At 43.9% G+C, this 22,008-nt stretch overlaps 3 protein-coding genes across 5 annotated transcripts in view; 2 read left to right on the forward strand and 1 right to left on the reverse strand.

Moving 5' to 3' along the window:
• The window catches only part of LOC106654202 (fasciclin-2), a 79,249-nt gene extending 61,693 nt beyond the window's left edge, over window positions 1-17,556 (reverse strand). The window contains exons 1-2 of one of the 3 annotated variants that reach the window (XM_023459426.1): window positions 17,120-17,552; window positions 15,799-16,673 (exon numbers count right to left, since the gene is read on the reverse strand). In XM_023459426.1, the coding sequence (XP_023315194.1) occupies window positions 15,799-16,673; window positions 17,120-17,160 (916 nt within the window). In that variant the 5' untranslated portion in view covers window positions 17,161-17,552. Of the gene's footprint in view, window positions 1-6,424; window positions 7,211-15,798; window positions 16,674-17,119 lie in introns of those variants that run through there. The other 2 variants (XM_023459427.1, XM_014373963.2) reach the window with 2 other exon arrangements.
• Window positions 12,630-14,493, forward strand: LOC111693778 (zinc finger protein OZF-like). Its single transcript, XM_023459428.1, has 3 exons — window positions 12,630-12,792; window positions 12,871-12,985; window positions 13,053-14,493. Exons 1-3 carry the CDS (start codon window positions 12,764-12,766, stop codon window positions 14,442-14,444), a joined length of 1,536 nt encoding a protein of 511 aa, XP_023315196.1. The 5' UTR covers window positions 12,630-12,763; the 3' UTR covers window positions 14,445-14,493.
• A 749-nt stretch (window positions 17,557-18,305) lies between the features above and the next one.
• LOC106654214 (sensory neuron membrane protein 1-like) lies at window positions 18,306-21,491 on the forward strand. Its single transcript, XM_014373984.2, has 7 exons — window positions 18,306-18,669; window positions 18,757-18,914; window positions 18,997-19,196; window positions 19,981-20,189; window positions 20,259-20,726; window positions 20,794-21,020; window positions 21,093-21,491. Exons 1-7 carry the CDS (start codon window positions 18,505-18,507, stop codon window positions 21,337-21,339), a joined length of 1,674 nt encoding a protein of 557 aa, XP_014229470.1. The 5' UTR covers window positions 18,306-18,504; the 3' UTR covers window positions 21,340-21,491.
• Window positions 21,492-22,008: the final 517 nt, after the last annotated feature.

Here is a 22,008-nt window from a genome sequence, read left to right on the forward strand (position 1 = left end):
TCGCTCGAAAGAGAAACAATTAAGATGCGAGAGAGCGAGAGAGATGCTCGATAACTATTGAAAAGAAGCTCGTGAAAAGAGACGTATCATCGAACTGCTGCCGAGCTGCCACCGATGTTGTTTATGCGTGCGTGCGATACACTATAGTATCGGAGGAGGAAAAATAAAAATTCATTTTCGGATCATTTTTCAAAAAGTCGAGTTGTCGTCGTGGTCGTCGTCGTGAGAGGCCGATTATTAATGGTATTTAGGGTCGATACGCGAGAAAGAAAGAAACAAAAAAAAACAAAAACAAAATACCCGTAATACATCGAGTGATGGAGAAATTCTTTCGAGCTCTTTATTTTACTTTATTTTTTTTTGTCCCTCTAAGCAATAGCTAAACGTTTTACATAAATATCTATGACGTCTCAGCCCGTAAAGAAGAGAGCGAGAGAGAGAGAAAAAAAAGTTAAGAAGAGAAAGAAGAAGGAGCCTCTCTGTATATAGCCAGCAGTAGCTCGCAAGGGAAAGAAGGGAATATTCTGACGCATTCCTCTCCCATCGACTCGTGGAAGAAACCCTTTTCTCTCTGGTGCACAGCGCTCCTTCTCACGCGCGAGTGAGACAGCTCGAGCCGCGCGAGGGCAGAGTCCCGTGTCGTCGTCGCGCGCGCGCCTTCGATGTACAATATATATAAAAGCGCCCATGATGCGCAGAGCTGCCTCGTCGATGTTTTTCGCACGAGGCGTTTTTTACCCCGTTGGCAGAGGCTCGCGGAGAGAAGGCAGCAGCAGCGGCAGCAGAGAAAGAGAGAGAGACAAATTTCACCCACCGGCAATTATTCGCCTCGGCGAGTTTTGAATTGCCGATTGCAAGCGCGCGCGAATTTCTCGCTCGCTGGGTCCCGCCGCACTTGTATTATATACCATGTGCAGTGGAAGCAGCAGCACTTTACGGTGCGGTGGGATCGATCGCGAACGAAACGTAAAAGCTGAGAAAAAAAAAGAAAGAGTGGAAGAAAGCGAATGAAAAAAGATTATGATATTTATCGACTAGCGGCGCTGTGATTTTGTGTAGATTAGTCTAAAATATTCACACGTAATAGGTAAACGGCCGATAAAGAGAAAAAAAAATTGAAAACTTTGGCGTCGATGACTATATCTCGATATTAAGTCACTCGCACACGTGACGGGTATATGTAGGTGCTGCTGGGTCGAAAATCAGGTCAGTGTTGCGAAGAAGAGAAAATATGAGTATTGTACATCTCGCTCTCGACTCTCATCCGTGTGACATCGTGACGCCCATTATATGTATCAGATCTCCAGCCAGGCACCACTACGGATTAGACAAAAGGACGAGATTGTCGTCAAGATTGACTTACGACAGGCGATGAATATATATCCGTATACACACAATACCATCTCCCGCGCACGATTCGTAAATCCGTATAAATATAATACAGCCACGCTGACACTTTTCGGGCGATAAATATATTCGTGTGTATACGCGCGTCAGGTGTTTCTCGTATTCTTTTCCCAAAAATGTGTTTCGCTGCGGCGCCTATATATAACACCATGTCCACAATACGACGATGTCGCTGGCTATATATACGCGTTATTCGCAATAAACATCGCCTCACGCAGTGTGTTGCTACTGCAGCAGCAGCAGATGCGTCGCAGATGACACGATTCGTTATAATACACCACCGCAGCAACAACAACACCACCACACGCGTAAATTAACGAGACTCGCGCGAAAAATTTTCTACCATATAAGCTGTTATTATACTGCTGCAATGCTGCTGTTCCGCGCTCATCTCATTGTGTCCAGATGCAAAATGTATATACGACGAGCGCGAGGACGCGAAGAGTGTGTGTATAAATAAATATATTTTAAGTATCCAAAGTGTTTGAATTTGACTTCGTTAAAGTCGGGGACGAGCGACGAGAGAGAGCGAGGCAAATGAATCATTCGTCGCCGCGCGTTTGATACGTACAATTGAAACGTCGCGTAGATAATAATAATAATAATGCGACGATAGTCGTGCACAAGTGCGCTCGCGATGCGTCGAGTTACATGTATATAAACATTTTTTTTTTAATCCGCGTGTCCTTTTAACGAGTGAGCGAGAAGAGATGGATAGATAGATAGATGCACGCGCGTCGAGCGTACGTAAAAATTTTCTAACCGAGCAATTTCGCGCAGTGTGCAGCACCATGCCGATGATGCTGCTGTTGCGGTGTTACGCAATCGTTTTTCTTTTCCGTCTCCTTACTCTCGCTTTTTTTTTCTATTTTTTTTTTTTTTTTTTTGCCAAGCCGGCGAGTGCAATGGTAATAACAATAATAATGATACCAAGAAACTGGGAAACTTTAATTTGATCTCAAAAGAGTGGCCTTTTTTTCACTCGCGCGCGTACACGTCAACTCTTTTTTTCTCTTTTTGCACAGTTTCGCTACATGTATAACCGCTAACTTTTTCAAACGAATCGTCGCGCAGTCACAGTCGGCAGTCGTCCTCGTCGCGCGTGAAACTTTTCTCTCATCTTTTTATTTCTCTCGCGGCTTTCACACAAACCCAAAAAAATAAAAAAGGAAAGAAAGAAAGAAGGAGCGAAAGAAAAAATCCTCCTCGTTAACCGCGCGCACACGCGGTAGCATAATAAAATAATACAGCGTACAAATATTTCGCGCTGTATATACATACGCAAACGAAAAGTTTCGCGCGCGTGTGTATATTATTGCCGCAGCAGTCGAGATGCAAACTTCAAAAGCTTCTCTCTCTCTTTTCTGCGGCACGTGTGAAACATCATAATACGTTGAAAAACTGGGCCACTGGCCGGAGAGTTCGCCGCGTATAATATATAAATGCACAACTACGCGCGCTTGCGGCGAGAGAAGCAAGAGCAAAAAATAAATAAAATAAAATAAAAAGGAGTATACATAATCGCTGCCGCTGTGCAGTGCTGCTGGTTGCTGCCCTTAATACTCCGCGCGTCCGAGTTGGTAATGTTTCTCATGCCAAATGTATATAAGGATATATAACGCGCTGCAGTATATAGACGCAAGCAGCTTGCCGCGCGGATGTGCAGCTGCAGCGGCGGCTCGGGGGAGTTTTATTATCGCTTCAACAACTTATGTACATACACTGAGAAAAAAAATTCATTGATTCAATGAAACGTTTAATTGAATACAATCTATGAAATAATTCATTCATTCAACAAAATATTTAATTGTTTTTACCAAAGTTTCATGAAAACAATTAAATATTTTGCTGGATGAAATAAAAAAAGATTATTTCAATGAAATTATTTCATAGATTGTATTCAATTAAACGTTTCATTGAATCAATGAATTTTTTTTCTCAGTGTATATACGTATCTAAAGGCGAAAAGAGAAGACGGACACATAGAGAGAGCGCAGTGCCGTACGATTCAACAAATTTTACCGCAAGCTGCAGACAATAAATATAAAAGCTCTCTCTCTTACACCATGAACGAAAAAAACAAACAAGAGCAAATTTTCAAACGTTACGGAGAGAGAGAAAAGAAACTCTCTATCGCGAGTGCGGCGCGTAAGTGTATTATACGCAAGTGTAATGTACGGCACCTTGTCTCTGGCTGTGCGTGTGTATATCGTAATATACCATGAGTGTTATTTGTGCAATGGCACATTCCACGGATACTGATTCACGGCTCTATACGCCGAGCGCGCGAGAGGTAATGTCCGGTAAACCGGTATTACTAAGTCATACGATTAACAAATGACCGATTCGTCGTGCTACCAGAAAAAAAAAGATGGAATATATATACGTTAGTATATGTACACGAGAGGCTCTCATTAATAAAACATGACCACAGCTCTCTTTCCCCCCTCCCACCTATCTCTCTCTCTCTCTCTCTCTCTTACTCTCATCTTGTCATTATTATCTTTCTTTCTTCCGCGCGTTCGTGTGTAACCCAGGCATAATTTGAAAATGCGTCATTTTTTTTTGGCGTTGCTTTGCTTTCCGCGAGTCGTGCTGGTACCTGCGCTACCACCGCGCATGTAATTTCGCTCTTTTATAATTCGCGATTTTCGACAAAGAGAGTGAAAGAAACGCGAGGAACAGCTCGTAAAAACGTCTACGAACTATGCTATTACAATCGATGAGTTATTTGCCTTGGCTTGTGCGAGCTTATGAGCAGCTCAGTGCATCGCGCGTTGCTGCTGCCGCCGCCGCCGCAGCTCAAGCGACTGAGAGACAGCGGCAGCAACAGCAAGAGATATGGTGTATACACTATACCAGCAGCAGCCTTCGAGGGATTTTGCGCGCAAACCTTGCTATTATTCCCGAGGTTTCAAAAAAGGAGAAGGATAGGGTTCTCTCTCTCGCTCGCTCGCGTTCAGGCCACACACGTCGAAAAGCCACCCATGCGCTATATACACGCGCGCGCGAGCGGGCTGCTACTACGCTGATTTTTACGAAAAAAAAGACAGAGAGAGAAGAAAAAAAGGATCGAGAGAGAATTGAAACGATTAGCTTTATATTATTAACTTGTTCCTTTTTTTTCTTCTTCGAGCTCTCTCTCTCTCTCTCTCTCTCTCTTCACACCTGCACCGAAGTGGAGTAGTAGGAGGATGAGGCTGAGCTTTCGACGTATACTGCACACGATATACCACCACCGCATATCGTAACGATAATGCGATAAAGCTCGCAAGGCGACGACGGTTATATTGCGATACGGTATACGATATAATAACAATCGAATATTGCGCGCCGGAAACGGATATTATTTCGAATAATGTGTGCACTCGCAGAGAGAGAGACACGCATATTATATTCAATGTGTTATAAAGAGCAGTCTCTCTCTTGGTTATCGGACACCTCATTATAAGCGTTGACTTATATAATTCCGCGAAAAGTTGGCGCGCTATTCGGGCGATCCCGTGCACACTAGAGTAGTACCGACGCGCTCCAGTTCGGACTTGACTCGCGTGCAGCGGCGGGGCACAGCTCGACGCGCTCGTACATGCAGCAGCTTCGCGCATACATTAATAATATCATATCGCGAGCGTAATGTACGATCGTAAAAATGTTTCTCTTTATAACTTTTTCAGATATTAAAAAAAAGAAATAAAGTAAAGCCTCTCGTATCGTGTACAATAATGTTACGAGAAAAAACACTTTATCCCTGCGCTGCGTGTGGACAGTGAAAACTTTTATATTTTTTAACGACGCGGTCGTAAATTCATCGATGATTAAACTCTCCCTCTCCCCGTTGTATATATGTATATGTGTATTCCACGGCGCGGATGACAAAATTGTAATGTAAAGGAGTCGAAAGCGCACTTACGAAAAAAAAAGCGACCAGTTTTTTCGGCTTTCGATTCCAAATGTATGCATAACGGGTCCCCGTCGATAGAGAACGTAATAAATATAACACCGGTATTACTCGTGAAATAACATAATAAATATCACGGAATCACGCAGGGTATATGTACAAAACCGTGAAGCGGCGGCTGCGGCCAGTGACCCTGTACTCAAACGTATAATAAAAACCCAAGAAATTCCATAATCAAATTTTTCTTTCGTTTCGTCATTTGAACGCGTTTTAAAGTCTTAGCACTTTATACTCTCGCACACGATTCGATTATAACGCGCGTTCTCGAAAAGACGTCATAATATTTACGATTAACGGTATGCGTTTCTCTCTCCTCTCTTTCTTCGAGTTCGATTTGGAATACATTACGATATGGGTCACTCGTAATATCGTGAATACTTGAGAAAAAAAAAATCGTTTTTCTCGTCGTTATGTGGGTACTATATCACACGCGTATACTACCGCGAGCTCGCCGGGGCTCTCTGGCATAAAAATCGATCGTCGTCGCCGTCGCCGGTGCATACTATAGCACACACACTCGACACGCTAACCGATCTCTCGCGAGGCGAGGCGAACAAAGACTCGAACTCTGCTGCGCGCGTATATAGCATACAATAATAAGACGAGTGAGTGCGCGCACCTACATAATACACATAAATATGTAAAGATGGGTAATTTTGCAGAAAGAATGAACGAGCGAGAGAGAGAGAAAAAAATAAGAACGAAGCCGTAGACATTCGTGTGTTTATAATATGTATTATTTTACACGCGCTTCGCGCCATTCACCTGTTGTGTTGTGTGTGTGTCTGGCCGTGCTTATAGTATACACAATGCGCGACGTGCATCTACAGTATCGTACAACAAATATACTACAGTATCTGTTGTGCGTGTGAATTCGTACGTTACAGTATGAGTGTGAGCTCGATTGACTGACTGACTCTTGTGGCTATCTCTCTACCTGTACATACTCGGCCATAACGTTCGGAATACAATATAATATCATCATCATCATCGGCAACACAGATTCGCGTGTTTTTGTGTATACTTGATGCTACTACTATACGCTATACAAAAACTCACCTGTGAGCAGCAGAAGCAGCAGAGAAACGGTCATGCGCAGCGCCTCCATGATAAATAATTATGTGCGTCCGTGTTATATATATTTTATAAATCGCGTTCTCTCCTTCTTCGTATCTTCGATGCTGCGCGATCTATACAGAACAGAAATTCCGAAACGAACGGAGAGCAGCGCGTGGCCCGTAGAGTGTCTGCCGTGATTCCGCCTTCTTTTGTTTTTTTTTCTCGTTCCGTTGTTTTCGCGCTTGTATACCACTCGCGCGAAAGGGAACCAAGTGTTCCCTCTCGTTTTATAACCTCTGTCCTACCGAGCTGTTTTGCTGTCAAAATTTTCGTTTCAACACACGCGCACTATTATAACCGGTCGCCTGCATCCATGCAGCGCAGCACTCGCGGATAGTAAACACGTAATATACTAACTACTACTACTACTACGAATAGGTGGTGTTTTCAATGCACGCACTGTAGAGTTGATTCACGGCAAGGCGTGACAAGTGTCATCCGCTGCTCTCTGTGCAGTGTACAACGACGACGACAGTGAGCCGAGCCGATAATCATTCGGATCTACCTTGGCGGAGAGAAGATCGAGATAGATTATTTAGCACACTGATTCGATGTGTGTCACCCACACTCGCACAATATAATAAAGAGAGCACTGACAACAAAGTGTAGAGAGATTATATCACGCTGTGGCGTTATATTCGTCTGTTTTATTTTAATGTATGGTAGCACGTATACGACTGCACACACAAGTATATGGGACAAAGAGAGCGCGTCCGTACGAGGCGCTCGCCGATCTCCAACTGCAGAGTCAAGGCAGAAACTCGCGGCGGCCGAGCGCCACTACTCCTGCGTATACTCTTTCTCTCTCGCTCGTACTCGCTCAGTTCGCTCGGCTCGGCTCGGCTCGGGAGTCGCTCTCGTCGACGCTCGCCTCGCTCGCTCGCTGCTCGGTTCGCAGAGCGAGAGAGCGAGAGTAGTGGGGAACCTTCGCACATACACATACACATACAAGCGCGTACAACGTTGCGAGGAATCGAGATGCACGGCGTTTGCCCGCTAAAACTGCGAGTGTGTGTGTGTATGGTGTGTACTATTGCGAACCTTTCCTTTTCACGTGTGCTGCTGCTGCTGCCGCTGCCGTTGCTCATATTACGCGAGTGTAGAGCGTTTATGGGGCATGCAGACAAGGCGCGGGCAGATATGCATGTGTGTGCATGTGCAATAATCATGCCCCGTGCATTTTAGCACGCGGTGCGCATTCAGCAAAGTGTATAGTAGCAGCAGCCCATGTTTTATACGTTACGTGTGTATTGGTTTTTGGCGCGGAGTACGTATATAATCCATGATGCACATCGATGCGATCGCGATGATGATGATGATTACGCAATGCTATAGACTATAGAGTGTATAAGAGAGAGTCCAGGCCGCGTTCGCTCACACATAATAGGCAAATAGCGATCTCGCCGCGCAGCCCGCGAGTTTTGTTTATAATGACCTTTTACAGCAGTTGTGATTATTTATATGTGTGTGGGTGTGTGTGTGAATGCCATTGCACGTGCATCGAGCGCGCCAAGTAGTAGTAGTAGTATTAGCGAAGAGAGGGTCGACGACCGCACACCTCCAACTGCACTGCATCGGCGCCACCCGCAGAAAGCACTGCTGCACCGCACGCACACAACGTCCTTTTATACGTATGTGTGTGTTATTATTATTACAGTCGATATTATTATTGCTACTTTTGTGCATAATAACGGCTGGTATATAGAGTATTAGTTCGCGTGCGAATTCAACACTTGGATATACACGACACGAGATTTTCGCGTGTATAATTTGATTTTTATTATGCCCGCACACAAGAGCCATTATGCATGGGACAGATTTCTAATTCGCGCTCGCGCGCACGAGCTCGACTTTTGCTAAGTCCACGATCGCGTATCGCGTACATTTATATCGATATATTTCGAAAAGTTCGCGCGAGACGCGATGAATCACGCACTCCAATATACATGCACATCGGCGCCCGATATTATATATAATATGAGGTCACTTCCGTTGACTAAGCAGCCCCTCGAGCTCTCTCGAAAACCTCTGCGTCTGTACATCGAGTATACGTAATACGTATACATACATAGCTATATACATCGCGTGTGTGACGGATTTTTTCTCGTAAAAATTTTCGACCGACCCGATAGCGCGATTCACCCCCTCGACTGCAGCCAATGCTCCGTACTATATAACGCATCTACTGTACGTGTGTGCGTGTGTATAAACGATCCGCATTGGATCTTTTTTTTTTATTCCTGCAGCTCTTTTACTCTCTTGCGAGCGCAAAAAAAAACTTTTTATGCCATACGCGCGTTGAAAAGAACCTGGTGTACGATAAAAAAAAAAAAAGATGAAAAGTAGGTAGGTATAGGGGTATATATATAATAATCCTTTGGCGTTTGGCGTTGAGGCACACACTACGCGAGGCGCAAGCTCGGGGCAAAAGAGCGCTATATAGCTGCGGTAGTAGTAGCCTCGACTCTCTCTCTCTCTCACTCTTGACATCTACTATGCACGTCGTAGATTATCAAAGTGCATTGTCAGAGCTCCAAGTTTTCGACAAAGTCCATTGTACGGCGGAGAGAGCCGTATTATGGGTATAGCGCAGTCGAGGAGCTACTGTATTATAATACATTATACATACACACACACATACACACATACATAAGTTAAACACCATCAACGTCTAACGTAATCACACGAGTCCCGCGCCAATATATCCATGATATATATATAACGGGTATATATATAGGGTTTAATCGAGTCGCTGCACGCAAAATGAATCCATTATGCGATAAGAAAAGAAGCGAGAGAGAGACCGAAGAAGAAAAAAAGCTCATTTTCCACATGTCCAGTCTGACCGCGCGCGCCCGCGCAAGCTCACGGCCCTTTATATATACCATACATCACGGGCGAACGCCAAAGTCAATATCTTTTCCGAGAAAAAAAATTCTATAATACGCTCGCTCTCTCTCTTACTATACTCGACGCAGGGCCGAAAGAGAAAAGGGCTTCATTACGATCACGTTCGCAATTCGCAGGCTGGCAAGGCAAGGCATGCGCTGGCAGGCTTACATATATATGGCACGGATACTATACATTATCGAGAAATCGAACGAGCGGAAGAAAATCGATGGAAAAAAAGAAGAGAGAGACAGACAGACAGTAAGAGAGAGAAATAGAGAAAAGGGCGATCCTCGCGCGCATATATGTGTACGTGGACGTGGACGTGTATTAAAGATTGATGACACCAGCAGCAGTAGCAGCAGCTCGAGAGAAGTGCACGATATGTGCGTGGGCTTCGCTATACTTCTGTCATTATGTATAGCACGCAATGCGTTTATATATATATGTACGGTCTCGATCGTGTATAATGCACTCGATCTGGCGATGGATGAATTTCAGCTCTGTCACTGTACTGCGAGAGCTGCTGCGCACGTGACGCGACCGAAAAAAAGTACAGATCTCCGCAGAGTTATATAGTGGCCGGCGGCGGCGTCGGCGATGGAATTGATTTTCTTTTATACATAAAACGCGCGCGCGGGTCCGTGCGTGCATTAGCGACGATGACTGTCGTCTTCTTATACACAAATTTTCGTCGTTACACCACTATGTGTCGTATGTATGTAAAAAGTACATACACACGTTTAAGGTGTATTATTGTAAGTGTCGTCTAAGCGCCCGCAATGACTTCGCATATTTTTATTGGATTCGACAAAAAAAAAATTCATTATTATATGTACTCCCCCACTCGTGCGGTTTCAAAGAATAAGAACCGCAGAACTGCTACTACTACTACTACTACTACTACTACTACTACTACTACTACTACTACTAATACTGCCTGTATGTATATAGCATGTGTGTGTGTGTGTGTGTGTGTATATACAAGAAGCGAAAGCTCAATCAGGGAATCGATATTACGTGCCGTGCATGACGGGCGGCGGCGCGCAAGCACTATCCCCGGTGCACAAACAACGGAATTCGGCGAAGTAAAGCACATGCAAGTACGCTACGGAAAACTTTTGTTCGCGGAGGAGGAGGAGGAGGAGGAGGACGTATACTGCGACAATCAATTCGCCCCCCCTGCAAATTTCTGCACTCTGCGTGCGAGGAGCCTCTATGTATCTCATCGACGCACGAAAAGTCGACGCGGAGTATACCATGGTGCAGGTGTACCTGTCGCTCGATCTCCGCCGCGTGGAACAGATTTTTTTTCTCGATCGTCTATATCCCTCGTCCTATCCTTCTCTCCTTCGTCCTCATCCGCATTCGCTCTCTCTCTCACACACACGAATATATATCTATTTGCGGCGCAGCCGTGCGTCATTTGTCAGGTTCGTTGTTTATCGGGGCGAGGGCACACACACACGCACGGGAGAGAAGATGCTTTTTGTACCTATATTCCTCGAGCTCTCTCTCTCGCTCCGTCGTCAGCAGCAGCAGCACGAGTTTCTTGCAGGCAGGATATGTCTCCTCGATCCGCAAAAGGGGTTAGCTCTGCTCGAGCATCGCTGCCGTAGTAGAGAGACCAAAGCTCCCGGAGCAAAAACGTTCCTATCCTACGTACGCGCGCGCGCTAAGTGCCTGAGAGAGAAAGACGACGATTCCACTGCTGCTGCTACTACCATACACATACCACTTGTACTCTCGGTTATATAGAAGCGTGTCAGAGTGGCATTTGGTTAATTCGACCGAACGTTCCTCCTCTCGCGCGCGCTCGCCTCTTTTTTTTTTGTACCTCCTGTCTCTCTCTCTTTCTCTTCATTTTATTTAACTCTGCCGCGCGCGCGGCGAGTACACACATACACACACACACATAGTCACATAGCGAGCTACGCAGAGCCTCGTGAGAAGTTTAACGAGTCGCTTTTCGTAAATACTTTTACGATCTGCTTGACTTTTAAAACGTCTAGGCACACACACACACACACACACACACCCACACACACATACACATAGCCACGCGTGCGAGCAGTGCTCGAGAATTGTAAATACTTAGAAAGTCGTTACACTCGATGTGTGTGTTTGTGTGTGTGTATGTATGCGCTTCGAGTGCCCGCACATACATGCGCAACGTTTAGGTATACACGTTGTATATATAATACGTTTACGGGGCGATAAATGAATTTTCCGGCGAATGATTTAACAAGGCTCGAAAAATTACGCGTCTTCGAGGAAAACGTCTTAAAAATCCGTCCATATAACCCTCGACGAGTAAGAAAGAAAGAGAGAAAAAAAAAGGAAAACAAAAATAAAGCACCTCTAGCGCAGTAACGAAAAATCACTAATGCAAAGTAGACTGTATAGCTGCCAGTGCCTGCCTGCCGCGCGCATAAGATATATAATGAACGTCGCGCGGTATGAAGGAGGAAAACAGAAGAAGGAGAGCGCGAGGAAAAAAAAATATATATACGCGTCCGAGCAAGCCGGCGAATGATAAGAAAGCGCGTGTACGTAATACGTATATATCTGTAACGTGTCTGCTTTTTGCATATATACCAGGCGCGCGCGCCGAGTCTCTCTATATATCTATACGTCGAGCCGTTGAGAAAAATAAAAACGATCTTATAAGGGAGCTTTGAAATATATGGCATTAAAGGGCTGTTGTGTTGCGCCTATCGCGGATCTCGAATGCCGGGGCTGCTGCTGCTGCTGCTGCTGCTGCTATGTAATAGTAAGGAGCGCTGTACAGAGGGCCAGAGCTTATTAAACGCTTAAATCTCGTCTCGATGAATATTACTATCTGGCACAAAGCATACTCTTGCACTCGATCGCGTTATGAAGAATTTAAAAACTCGCGCTCGATTTACGGGGCGTCATCTACTAAATGCCAACGATGGATCACAATACGTTCGTTTCGGAGAAAACAATCAAATCGTCAGTATTCAAAATGGAATATATTTTACGAAGTTATCAGGTATTTTACAACCAGCTGCAGCTTCATAGTCTGAACGAATAACATTTTTTCAATATCAAGTGTAATACAATTATGAATGTATCGGTGTATATTCTTAGCAATATATCCCACGTATGTGTCACAGTACAAAACTGCGTTTGGCCAACCTATGGTAGAGGGGGAATGTATCGACAAGTAGCTCCCATAATCACAGGTTCAAATTTGCTAATATGTACGAGTAGTGTACAGTCGCCGGCTGAACTGAATTCCTGCAGTAAGCCAGTGTTTACAAATTAGCGAATTCGAAATACAGTGTTGGCTACTCGAGGTGCATAACCTCAAATATTTCTTCGGTTTAAAAGTCCATAGTGAATACGTTTATAATAATTAAGCGAATGATGGAAAGCAGAGAGGATGCAGTTAGGTATAACATTTTTCCTTCAGGCTGAGGTATTGTTTTTTAAACGATTGCTTCATCAAATTTGACTTAATTATTCTGCAGAATTAAGGAAGAACCGAACGATACTTCGCCAGATCCAGGGGACGATAATATTTTTGATTCGGTAGCCTCTTGCGAAACCAAATGCTCTGATTCATACACAGTTTGTGAAACATCGGTAAGTTCAATAATTTGATCTATGCTCTGTTTTTACATCGTAAAAAAATACACAATTTCAATTTCAGACTAATCGTATAAGTCAGGGTGTGGCGTTGCAGGATAAATTTGAAGAAAAAATATTCGTAAATTTTGAGTGCAAAAATGTTAAAACTGAACTCGAATCGCCATCCACAAGTACTTGCAAAACTGAGTATCAAAGTTATCCACTATTTATGAAAATAGAAAAGGAAAATCAGTCTAATGAAATAATTGAGAATATACTCATTGATTTCGAATGCCAAGATCTTAAACCTACTCCGACGTCTCTATCAACAACCATCTGCAAAACTGAGTATCAACGTTATCCACCAGTTAATCAAATGCAAAACGAAATTCAGACAAATTACTTCAATGAAACAAATCGAATAATTTCAATAAAAAAAGATTTTGATGCTCATAATATTTGCCATTTTCAAGAAAAGCCCCGATTGAAGCAAGACAAATCCAAGAAAGTGGAAGTAATTGATAAAAAAACTGTATACAAAGGAAAAGCGAGTATGAAAATACATATCGATACGAAACATGAGAGTATTACACCACATGAATGTGAAATTTGTCACAAATCATTTGAATGCCAGCGAAGATTCAAAAAGCACAAAAAAGTAGTACATGATTGTAGCAAGCCCTTTGTATGTGCGATTTGTCATAAATCATTTAAATTCCAGTGTAAACTTAAAACGCATATGTACGTACATGTCGGTCATAACAAACCCTTTGAGTGCGACATTTGTCACAAATCATTTGGAGACAAAGGTTGCCTCAAACGTCACATAAGAACAGTACATAATCTTAGCAAACCATTTGAATGTGAGGTTTGTCACAAATCGTTTGTATATAAATGTGCCCTCAAATCTCACGTAAATGAAGTACATGATCGTAGCAAACCCTTTGAATGTCATATTTGTCTGAAATCATTTGGACAAAAAAGTACCCTTAAAACTCACATAAACACAGTACATAATCAGAGCAAACCGTTTGAGTGTGACATTTGTCACAAATCATTTGGAGAAAAGGGTAAACTCAATAGGCACATAAATACTGTTCATAATCAGAGTAAACCTTTCGAGTGTGAAATTTGTCACAAATCGTTTGGACAAAAAGTCAACCTTAAACGTCACTTAAATGCAGTACATGATCGTAGTGATAATCAGAGCAAACCCTTTGAGTGTGACATTTGTCACAAATCATTTGGAGAAAAGGGTAAACTCAATAGGCACATAAGTATAGTACATGATAAGAAAAAACCTTTCGAGTGTGACATTTGTCACAAATCATTTGGATTAAAATGTAACCTCAGTAAACACATAAATGCAATACATAATCGTATCAAACCCTTTCAATGTAAGATTTGTCAGAAATCATTTGGATATCAGGTTCAATTCCAAAGGCACGCTTTGAAAGTACATAATCTAAGCTAACTCTAGGAGCATATGATTTGTCTGAAGAAATTTGGACGAAATAAGATTTCTGCAATCACATGAACATACTATGTAATTAAAAAAAATTTTTTGCGTAAATATTTTTCAATTTTACTAAAAGTAATAAAATATTTCAAACTGATGTTTATTTTGTCGTTTCTGTAAAAACCTTTTATTCGCCTCTCCTAGATTAACTGAAATACTAGCACTAGATTAATATTCAATTAATTCTTTAAAGTATCATTTCCGAAGCAACCCATTGACATTCCGCTTATCCATTTGACCTCTTCCAAAATACATACTTCCCATTGATATTTCAGTAGAAAGTTCTCGCCGCGAAACAAGAGAATTATTTTTAAACTCCGCATATGCCGAACCCCGCATCAATGTCCGCGTACACGTGGAAAATCGAGTAATTGCTATCGTCAATAAAAAGTCTCAGCAAGTACATAGTGACAATTCAACTTGCCCGATCCAAAGGAAAGATATTAGTTTGCAATTATCGTTTGACTCCGATCGACCACGTACACCTTAAGTATATTCCCGCGCCTTATATATATGGGTCAAAATAATACTTTTTTACAAAACCGTGCGCACGTATGTCACCGATCTTGACGCGTTTTTGGTATGTTATAGTACATGGTAAATAGGTCCCAAAAACAAAATTTTAGACCCCCTCCCCCCTCCTACCCCCCACTTCCGGTATAAACGTCCATTTTCGATCTATATTTTTTCTGAGGACATGAAGTTATTAAAAAATCTGAAAAAATTCACAAAAATACTTTTCAACAATCCAAACAACCTTGAATTTTTTCAGATTTTTTGAGTGCTTCAGGCCTTCAGAAAAAATTATTGAAAATTTCAAAAATCGAGATATGGCGGTATGAGCCGATGTAGTAAACGAAAATTTTTTCAGTTTTTTATCGCATTGAAAAACATTGCCTCAATTTTTTTCAGATTTTTTCAGATGACCTAACGCACCTTTTGAAGCAAAAAACCGCTTTTTTTAACGAAAATAATTTTTTTAGAGCGATACGGAGCCTCGAAAAATCTGAAAAAAATTTTTTCTTGTTTTTCTCATCAAAATACATTATCTCAAATTTTTTCGGATTTTTTAATTGAAGGCGATAGCTTCTAGGGCCGAAAAATACTATTTTTAACAAAAAACGGTTCCTAGAACCCGATGGTTTCGGTAAAAAAATTTGAAAATATTTTTTTTGAATTCCTTGTCAAATTTTAATAAATTTTGACCGTTTCAAAAGTTCGATTGAGGCTTCCTGATCCGTGACATACGTGCGCACGGTTTTGTAAAAAAGTATTATTTTGACCCATATATGAATTCAACGACGCTCACCTGCGAGTCTCTGCAGATTCCTCACCGTCTCCAGCAGCTTCTTGACGCTGTCCGACTGCTCCTGGGTGCAGTTGGTCCTCGTCAGCTCCATCTCCTTGGCCGCCGCGTCCGTGATGATCTTCACCCAGGCCTCGGCTTGCTCGGCGGCCGCCGCGGCTTCTCGCAGTTCGCGCTGGGCGCTGCTCTCGGCCTCGTCGATCGAACGCTTGGTCAAGATTCTCAGCTGCGGTGCCGCCAATTTGTTGCTCTCGTTATCATCGTTGTAATTGTTGTAACGACGACGGCCTCGGCTTATACGAATCTCGATCTTGCGCAGCTTCCTTTCCAAACGATCGGCGCGCCTCTCCATGTTTCTGCCGGCCGATTGACTGTACGCGCCGACGATCGGAGCTTTTTCGCGCAGCACGGTTATCACCCGCCGCAGCCTTTCCACACCGCTGTAATTGCTCTTCACGTGGATCGTCGTCGCTGCTTTTCTACGACGTCCGCGACGACCATCGTCATCGTTGTTTTTCTTGGCCAACGCCCGCTGCACCTGCTCTCTCAACAGGGCCATTTCGCGCGCGAGTCGCTGCCTCTCCAGATGAGCGCGCTCGGCGCGCTGTCTCCATCGCGACGAGTCGCTCGCGGCCCGGGCTCTGATGCGGTCCAATCTCGTCTCGATATTATTATCGTTGCTGTGCTGCTGTCGCTGCGACACGATTTCGCTTCTAATTAATGACGCGTTCGTCGAATCGCTGCCGCGACTACTCGACAACGAGATTTCCAATTCACCTGCTGTCGCCGTTGCCGCCGGTGGTGCTGGTGCTCCACCTACTCTTCGTACGAGCGTCACGTACTCGGCATCGCCCGTGGAGCAGCACCATAACTGTGATCTGTGAAAATGAAAGAATAATATTTATCGTATGTAGAAGCACGACGACACCTGGAATACGATATACACAGATATAGAGATGGCAGCTACTGTAATAATGTGTCACCTGCACGCGTGACGTGCGTGTGACGCTAACACACACGGATACACAGAGAGATTTAGCACCCACACACAGTCGAGGAAGTATCTCTCGAGTTACCGGAAAAAGTTGCGCGAATTATCGTTAAAACAGACGAAAGAATTAACGATTGGAATTCGATGGAAAGTATATCGAACACTCGCGTGTTCATCGATCAATATATATCGTCAGAAAGTTATAAAAACTTTTGTTCTCAACTTTTTCCTTTCTTTCCTTTTCTTTTCTTTTTTTCATTGTTTTTTTTTTTTTTTTTTTAACAGAACTATGTACGCGGAAAAGTATAAAAGACGAAGAATGTTTCGACTCACATAGCTGCGACCAATAGCAGACTGCGCGCCTTCGACTCCATTTTCCGATCCTTTCTTTCTTTCTTTCTTTTTTTTTTCTTTTGAACACTTTTTATAACGATATACCTCCCGACGACGGCTGCTTTTCTTTATACGTATAAAAAAAAAAAGCCACACACGCACACACCGCGAGCACTCAAAGTCTTCGACACATCGTTCACCGAGTTTAATATTCAACTAGTCTCGCTCGTTCGCCTTTTTTGTGTTTCCAGAATGAACAAAAAAAAAAATTAGTGAGCTCAACCTGTGTGTGCCTGATATCGCGCGAGATAATGAAGAGGCCAAATGAGAATTTCCACATCCATAGGCAATTGTGTTCTCTCTCTCTCTCTCTCCTTGTTCACTCTCAGTTTGCCCAAGTGTGCAGCAGCAGCAGCAGCAGCAGCAGTGCTATAGAATGTATTAAATACACACACAGACACACACACACACACCGATACCTCGGGCACGTTCGCGCGAGGTAATATATAACGATATTATTCATTCGTGTGTATAACGAGGCATAAATGTATAGGTATTTTGTGTATCTGTGTTTGTCTGCGCTTTGATGAGTTTTAATCACGCGCGTGAGCGCGAAGCTTTAACAATCAATTAATTTAAATGGCGCTGCGAGTACTGCAATAATGATGATGACGATGATGTCTGTTTGAAAAAAATAACATCTGGCACTTCGAATGTTTTTTTTATGACACGCGATGCACGCGTACCGATTTACGAGGCCAGCTCTTATCGTCGACGCGTTTCGCGCACTGCAAAGCAATTCGGCTACTTGTTAATTTTTCTTTGAATTTTTTATTAGCCGTGCGTCGCTCGATCGCGTCGAATTCCGTCATTGAAAAATTCAGCGTAGCTGCACATAGCACACGTGTATGCGTGTGTGTGTTATAACGCTTATACGCGAGCGAGGCTACACAACCCCCGGCATAAAACATCCATTTAGCGCGCGCTCGAGAGCTTTTGTGCGGTTTCGAAAGTTGGCAATGGTTACAATGAAAAGAAGAGTGAAAATTAATTTTAAAACGGCTTTATACCGACGATACACCTTGAAATCGCGACGGCATAACGCGTATCGATTTTTTTTTCTCTTTCATTACTTATTACATTCTTTCGCGCTAGAACCATTCCGTGAACTTTCGGTGCTAAGGTGAAAACGTTTTTCCGAGTGGACAAAGACGGTCGACAAGGAGATACGCACTTTAGTCGACGTCGTTCCTTCGACTCGATCGCAGTCGTGTCGTTTCGCGTTGTTTGGCGGCCCCGTGTGCAGTCGAGAAACTCGCGGCGTACAAGAGTTAAGAGAAAACAGTAAAAGGCGAGAGAGGGGGAGAGAAGCTCTGGGCAGCATCATGAGGGGCCCGATGCATATGTTCGGTAAGCTCATGAACGGCACGAGGGACGAGAAGAGGGAGTTGGCCCACAAGCTCGGAAGGTACGCGATCGGCATGTTCCTCTTTGGTTTTATATTCGGCTTCATCCTGTTCCCCGTCATACTCAAGATCGCTTTCAAAAAGGCAAGTTGGGCCCGACGACGATCGCCTTTGTAAATCGCACGCTATTTTTGCTATATATCTAATTCGAGTTTCTCTGTAAACGTGCAGCAAGTCGCATTGAAACCCGGTGGAAAGGTGCGCGGCATCTGGTCCAAGTTTCCGTTCCCGCTGGATTTCAAGATCTACCTGTTCAACGTGACGAATCACGAGGAGGTGGAGAAGGGCGCCAAGCCCCGCGTCCAACAGGTCGGCCCGTACTTCTTCTAGTGAGTCGTCGTCGTCGCTAATTTCTCTCGAAAAAATTAGTGCATATATACACAAATGTAAAATCCTTGACGCTTTTGACAGCGAGTGGCACGAAAAGGTGGACTTGGTCGATCGCAAGGAGGACGACACGGTGGAGTACGCAGTCAAGAACAAATTTATCTTCGTGCCGGAAATGAGCGAGGGACTGACCGGCGACGAGATCCTCGTGATGCCGCATATATTCATGCTGTCGGCGTACATGGCCACGGTTCGGGATATGCCCCACACGTTACCCATCGTCCGTGAGTATCGTTGCGCCAATTCTCCCCCACCGGGTCAAGCGTCGACCTTTGATCGCTCGACTTCGAAAAAATTTAATTTTTGTTGGCGATCGGTATTACTTGTGTATCGGTATTAAGTGAGTACCCCTACTATTTCTCCCTACTCTCAAAAAACAGGTAGAACAGGGTATGCAGGAGAACAGACTCGGAAACATCAACTCCGGCAAAATTAACAAAGCTTTTCGAAAAAGAATTTACTCAGAAATTGACTCGCGTTTATCAAGTGTTGTGTCTGGTTATAAGAAAAAACACGTGTTAGCGTACTTGAACAATGTTGTTCTTAACGTTACCTTCGGCTCGTATAAAAAGTGATTATGTTCCTTAATACATATCGTGTTTCAGTTAATTTTTTCATTGTCGTTTGTTGTTACTTTCAAAAGTTCATGGTGATTTTGTGTTTTCGGTTTATGATTATCACTACTGAACATACTTTGATTGTGTTTTATTACGTTTATGTCGTGTTTCAGTTACCATTATACCGTTGAAAATTATATTATATGTAGTGTTTTAAGTAACATTACTTTGTTGCTAATCTTCGATTGTTAATAAAATTGTTTTTTTTTTTTTTTTTAATGTCGAGTCGTCAAGGGCGAGTAGTCGCGCATTTGAGTTATTCCGCGGGCGAATCGTCTTCTGTCGAGTTGTCATTCGAGTTGACGCGAGGGCGAAAACGCGCGTAGACCCGCTTATACACAACTTGAATTATGCAGCCGCATCGATTTTTTTTCCACGCACGTCGTCGCAGAGAAAGCCATCAACAGCGTATTCAAAGCTCCGAAGAGCATATTCATCAAGGTGCGCGCCATGGACATGATGTTCGACGGGCTGCCGATCGACTGCCGAGGCGTCACGGACTTTGCCGGTAACGCCCTGTGCTCGAAGGTGCGCGAGATAGCCGAGGGCGCGATGGTGATCGACGAGCCCGATCTCTACCGATTTTCTCTCCTCGGAGCCGTGAGTACTCGCGAACTCGATTCGATTCTCGAAAACACAAAAAAAAAAAATAAATAAATTACGTCGCAGAAAAACAACACGGCCTCGCTGAAGCGCATGCGAGTGCTGCGCGGCTCGAAGCGCCTCAACGACGTCGGCAAGGTGGTCGAGTACGACGGCAAGAGCAACATCAGCGTGTGGGACGACGAGCGCTGCGACCAGTTCAACGGCACCGACGGCTACGTCTTCCACCCGAAACTCTACGAGGACGAGGACATCGTGTCGTTCGCCCCGGACATCTGTCGCAGCCTCAGCCTCACCTATCGCAAGAAGACCAAGGTCAAGGGCCTTACCACGAATCGCTACTCGGTCGAGCTCGGGGACGCGAGCACCGATCCACGGCTCAAGTGCTACTGCAAGGGGCCCGACGACTGCACCAAGGCGGGCGTGATGGATCTGCACAAGTGCGTGGGCGTGCCCCTGGTCATATCGCTGCCGCACATGCTGCTCGTGCACGACGATTACAGGAAGACCGTCGACGGCTTGAAGCCGACCGAGGTGAGGCGCTTGCGATATTTTTTTTTTCATTTTTACTTTTTACTTTTTTGATTGCGTGCGAGCACAGGAGGAGCACGCGATATTCGTGGATTTTCAAGGCTTGGCCGGTGCCCCGCTGTACGCCAAGAAGAGGCTGCAATTCAACATGTTCGTTCATCCGGTGGAAAAGGTCAAGATTCTCAAGACCTTTGCCACTGCTCTGTTACCCCTGGCCTGGGTCGAGGAGGGCGTTCTGCTGCCCAAATTTATGATAAGGGAGGTGCGGATGGGACAGTACTCGGTGAAAACCGTCAAGTGAGTTTCCGTATTTTCATTGATTCATTTTTTTCGTAATTAAAAAAAAAAACAAAAATCTGTTGTCTCAAGTTTCATCAAGTACTTCCTGATGCTGGCCGGTATGATACTGGGCGGTATCGCCGGTTTCCATTATCATCAGGCCGGCAAGAACGGCACCATGGTTAAAAAGGCCAAAATTTTGGACAGTCCCGGCAGCGACAACAAAAACGGCAACTACGACAACGGCGGCGATAAAAAAACCAACGGAGTCGAGAGAAAAATATCGACCATCAACGCGGCCACTTTGCCGGTTCGAGTGCCGACTTCGCTCGATTGAAAAGTATATAATACGGGATTGTATACAGTTTTATTTTTTTTTTTTCTGTTTTATTTCGTTTTGTGCCGCGAACGAGAGCGAAGCAAGGTAATGTGGCCTTTCGAACGATGTCGCGTTTTTATTATGACATAAAACGAATCCGAGTATTACGTTACAAGATTTATCATTATTATTATCGTTGTTATTATTATTACTATTATAAGTTCGAAAAAGTGTAAATAAAACAATCTTTTAGAAAATCGATTAATAAAGTTAAAAATAATAATACACAGTCACCATGTTTTTCAAGCTTTGGCAAGTATACAGAAAGGAACGAGACATAACATAATACATCCCGATGAAATTTTATGAAAAGTTGCCTGTAAAGAGGATTTTATATTGCATTCCAAAAGTGGACCTTATACCGTGCATTACAATATTTGCGCGATATGCCAACACACCAGGTCGACTCGCTATAATTTTCTTGTAATTATATCGTGCGACTACCAGGCAGCCACCCCCCGCGCTCGGGCACCCGCTTGCACCGGTATTTTCTCAATTAAGTTTCGGTATACGAGCGAACAACCCCCGGCCGGTGGGGGGGGGGGGGGGGGGGGNGGGGGGGGGGGGGGGGGGGAGGTAGAAAAAATGTCTAGTGTTTTTTTTTCTCGCTACCCTTTTTACTTTGCT

Source organism: Trichogramma pretiosum, unplaced genomic scaffold, assembly GCF_000599845.2.
Source record: "Trichogramma pretiosum strain Unisexual culture from Peru unplaced genomic scaffold, Tpre_2.0 scaffold61, whole genome shotgun sequence".
In the NCBI taxonomy this organism is placed as follows: Eukaryota; Metazoa; Arthropoda; class Insecta; order Hymenoptera; family Trichogrammatidae; genus Trichogramma; species Trichogramma pretiosum.

Bases quoted from the DNA above. Each gene is read 5' to 3' on its own strand.
- LOC111693778 (XM_023459428.1), top strand. From the start codon at position 12,764: ATGATGGAAAGCAGAGAGGATGCAGTTAG. The intron at 12,793-12,870 runs GTATAACATTTT...ATTATTCTGCAG, and splicing joins AGCAGAGAGGATGCAGTTAG to AATTAAGGAAGAACCGAACG. The intron at 12,986-13,052 runs GTAAGTTCAATA...TTTCAATTTCAG, and splicing joins ACACAGTTTGTGAAACATCG to ACTAATCGTATAAGTCAGGG.
- LOC106654214 (XM_014373984.2), top strand. From the start codon at position 18,505: ATGAGGGGCCCGATGCATATGTTCGGTAAGCTCATGAACGGCACGAGG. The intron at 18,670-18,756 runs GCAAGTTGGGCC...GTAAACGTGCAG, and splicing joins TCAAGATCGCTTTCAAAAAG to CAAGTCGCATTGAAACCCGG. The intron at 18,915-18,996 runs GTGAGTCGTCGT...CGCTTTTGACAG, and splicing joins GTCGGCCCGTACTTCTTCTA to CGAGTGGCACGAAAAGGTGG.